Source organism: Emiliania huxleyi (genome assembly GCF_000372725.1).
Source record: "Emiliania huxleyi CCMP1516 unplaced genomic scaffold EMIHUscaffold_90, whole genome shotgun sequence".
Lineage (NCBI taxonomy): Eukaryota > Haptophyta > Isochrysidales > Noelaerhabdaceae > Emiliania > Emiliania huxleyi.
Window position 1 is genome coordinate 1 of NW_005195300.1, and position 3,123 is coordinate 3,123.

At 59.1% G+C, this 3,123-nt stretch overlaps 1 protein-coding gene across 1 annotated transcript; it reads right to left on the minus strand.

Annotated features, from left to right (window-relative positions):
- Positions 1-787: 787 nt before the first annotated feature.
- On the minus strand, positions 788-2,599 carry EMIHUDRAFT_220165 (hypothetical protein; the record flags this gene model as incomplete). Its single annotated transcript, XM_005757463.1, has 4 exons — positions 788-1,222; positions 1,379-2,002; positions 2,150-2,320; positions 2,579-2,599. 4 exons carry the CDS (start codon positions 2,597-2,599, stop codon positions 788-790), a joined length of 1,251 nt encoding a protein of 416 aa, XP_005757520.1.
- Between the last annotated feature and the right edge of the window lie 524 nt (positions 2,600-3,123).

Sequence of the window (3,123 nt, forward strand, 5' to 3'; positions counted from 1 at the left end):
GCAATTGTGAGCACTTGACGGCCGAAGGGCCTTGTCCGGGATTATCCCGCGTATGCCTGCTTTAGTTCTTTTTGCGAGCAGAGTTATGAACCGCCTCGGCGGGCGGTCTGCGAAAGCGCCGAGGCCGCGCCGCGCCGGCCCACCAATTTTTGTTGTTGGCTTCTTCTGAAAAGAAGAGGACGACCATGAAGTACAGCGATCGCCACCTCGCTGGCCTCTCCGCAAGGCCTCCCGACCGCGTCGAACTCACGGCGCGGGCTCTCTCGGCTACGGGACCGGCCCCAGCTTCGGCTGAGGGCTGACAAGCTGCCGAGCCCAAATCACTGTGAGAGTCGTGATTTCTTGTTGGTTTTCTAAAATCTCTCTGACTGAAAAGCAAATGACGCGTGAGTGTTAGATTTGTTTGGTATTGCTAAAAATCACTCTCTGAAAAGCTCTCTCTCTCTCTCTCTCTCTCTCTCTCTCTCTCTCTCTCTCTCTCTCTCTCTCTCATACAGGTCAATACGGGCATTTGCTAAAAATCTGAAATGCAGCTCCGTCGGCTGTCTTTTTCAGTGTATGTAGCTCTTTTTTGTTGGCGTTCATTCAAGGCCCCGCCCGACAAACAAGCGACAACAATCAACATCAACAAACACATAGGCCAACTCCAAGTGCTCCAAGTCCAACCGACATGGACAAGACTCAAGAGAGAGAGAGAGAGAGAGAGAGAGAGAGAGAGAGAGAGAGAGAGAGAGAGAGAGAGAGAGAGAGAGAGAGAGAGAGAGAGAGAGAGAGAGAGAGAGAGAGTCTAAGCCTCGGTGGAGTACACCTCGAGCGCAGTGATCGACCACGAGCTATACGACCCGCATATTATGCTGCCAGCCCCATAATAGCTATGGTAATTGCAGTAGCCCCCGTTCATGTTAGAATTGATGTAGATATCGTGGCCACCACCAAAGGTCGGCCCGTACATGTTGTGGTCGTAGATCTGATATTGCGAGTATCGGTTCTGGTGGCACGAATTGCGAGTGATCGAGGCGATGTACGAGGTGCCGGTTCCATAGCCAGATCGTGAGGTCCACGGGATCGATGTGTAGGCAGCAAGCTTGTAGCCATTGCTGAGCTGGATGAGCGTAAGTGTGGCGCCCTTGTTGTCGCACCGGGAGTGGAAGGTGTAAGAAGACGCACCATGGAGGGACTTCGAGTAGCAAAGATTCGTTGGGGGCTCGGATGGGTAGCACCCCTGCGACGTCAACGAGGATATGGTTGCAGACTCGTCCGAAAAGAGACTTGGCGGCGGCGGCGACGCAGGCGGCAACGGAGGCGCGGGCGGCGCTGGCGGAGAGGATGGAGGCAGGGCCGGCCAGCAGCCGCTTGACGCATCGACCATGTCCAGCACCGACTGAAAGTCGCTAGTCGGGAAGTTGTAGCCGCTCGTTCCTGCCCACAGCAGATACACCACCTTGTGCTGCGGCTCGCCGAACGTCACGGTGTCCACGTCGCTGTCAGTCGACGCAGAGTAGGAGTGCGATGCGGTCTGGTCGCTGCTCGAGTAGACGATGAGGTGGTTGATACTCGGGTCACCCGCAGAATAAACCTTCGTGTAGTGCGCCTGGAACCTGCCCGAGGCCGACGTCAGCGGCGTGGTCGACCCTGTGCCGTGCTTGCTGCCGTGACCATCGGCGCCATTGTTGCCCGTCGTCCGGAAGCCCGTGACCGAGTTGCTGGGAGCTGTTGAGGTGGCATGGACCTGGGTGTACATGAGCGTGAAAGAGGCGTGTGGGTACATGCACGTTGAGTACGGCACAGGGTCGCCATCGATGGGAGCGGAGCCGCACTGCTGGTTGTAAGTGAGGTAGCTCCCGTAATCGCTGTCGCCGATCGAGACCGACATGTAGTTGCCATAGTCGTACATGTCGTGGCCGCCGTCAACGATGTGCGTCGTGCCCGTCGCGACGCCCTGCACGGTGTACAGGTTCGAGCGGAAGCTGGAGGGCAGCGCGTCCCAGGCAGTCGTGATGTCCTCGCACCCACCAAAGGGCGGCAGCGGCGACCACGGAGGCGGCGGCGGCGAGGGCGAGGGAGGGGGCGGAGGCGGCGACGGTGGCGGCGGCGGCGAGGGCGAGGGAGGCGGCGGCGGCGGCGACGGAGGTGGCGAGGGAGGGCACACGTTCCCTCCGGAGGTGCCGCTGAAGACCTGCTGCCGGTGCGAATAGTACACGCGGCTCCAAGTGTTGATCCACACGTCGGAGCAGAGCTTCTGGGAGAAGGAGGCGGCATAGTAGAACATCCGGTACATATTGTAGGTGGTGATGGCCGACACGTCCCAGGCGGAGAGGTCCTGGTTGAGGCCAAGCGGCTAGACCAAGACAGTAGCCAAGAGACAGTAGGCAAAATGTAGGCTATACCAAGACCATGAGCTGCGGGGTCACAGCGGCGCGGCTACAGGGGGTACTCGGAACACCTAGATGACGCGGGACTCACAGTAGCCAAGAGACAGGAGGCTATACCAAGACCAAGAGCTGCGGGGTCACAGCGGCGCGGCTACTCGGAACACCTAGATGACGCGGGCCGTATGGCGGCTACGGCTCTCACGTACCTGGTGTGTTGAGAGTGTCATCAGTGTCACTAGGAGTCGCTTAGGCGGCTCCCGTGGTGTACCTGTGTTAGTGTTAGTGCCAGTGCGCGCCAGTCCCGTGCCTAGTTCGTGCAAGGGAGTTTTGTTGTAAAATTCTCCCAGGTCGTGAGAGGCCGGTAAAATATAAAAAAGAAAGAAAGAAACAAAAAACACAACCCAAACGAGGGATAGGGGAGGAGGACAGGGTCCACACTGCACGAGCAGGATTTTGGAATATAAATTCGTGGAATTCTTTTTCGTGGAGTTCTTTTTCTTCCGATGTCTTTCCCACGGCGCCGCTCGAGCCGCCTCGCCGCCGCCGCCGCCGCCGCGCACTGCCCCCTCCTCGACCTCCCCACGGACCTCCTCCTGCGCGTCCTCTCTCGCTGCGACCCCGCCGACATCGCTCGCGCCGCGGCCGTCTCGCTGCTCTTCCACGCCTCGCTGGCGGCAGAAGGCATCCGCTTGTGGGCGCAAGAGCGCGGCTTCGAGCTGCCGGCGTTGCCAGAGGGCGAGAGCTGCGCCGT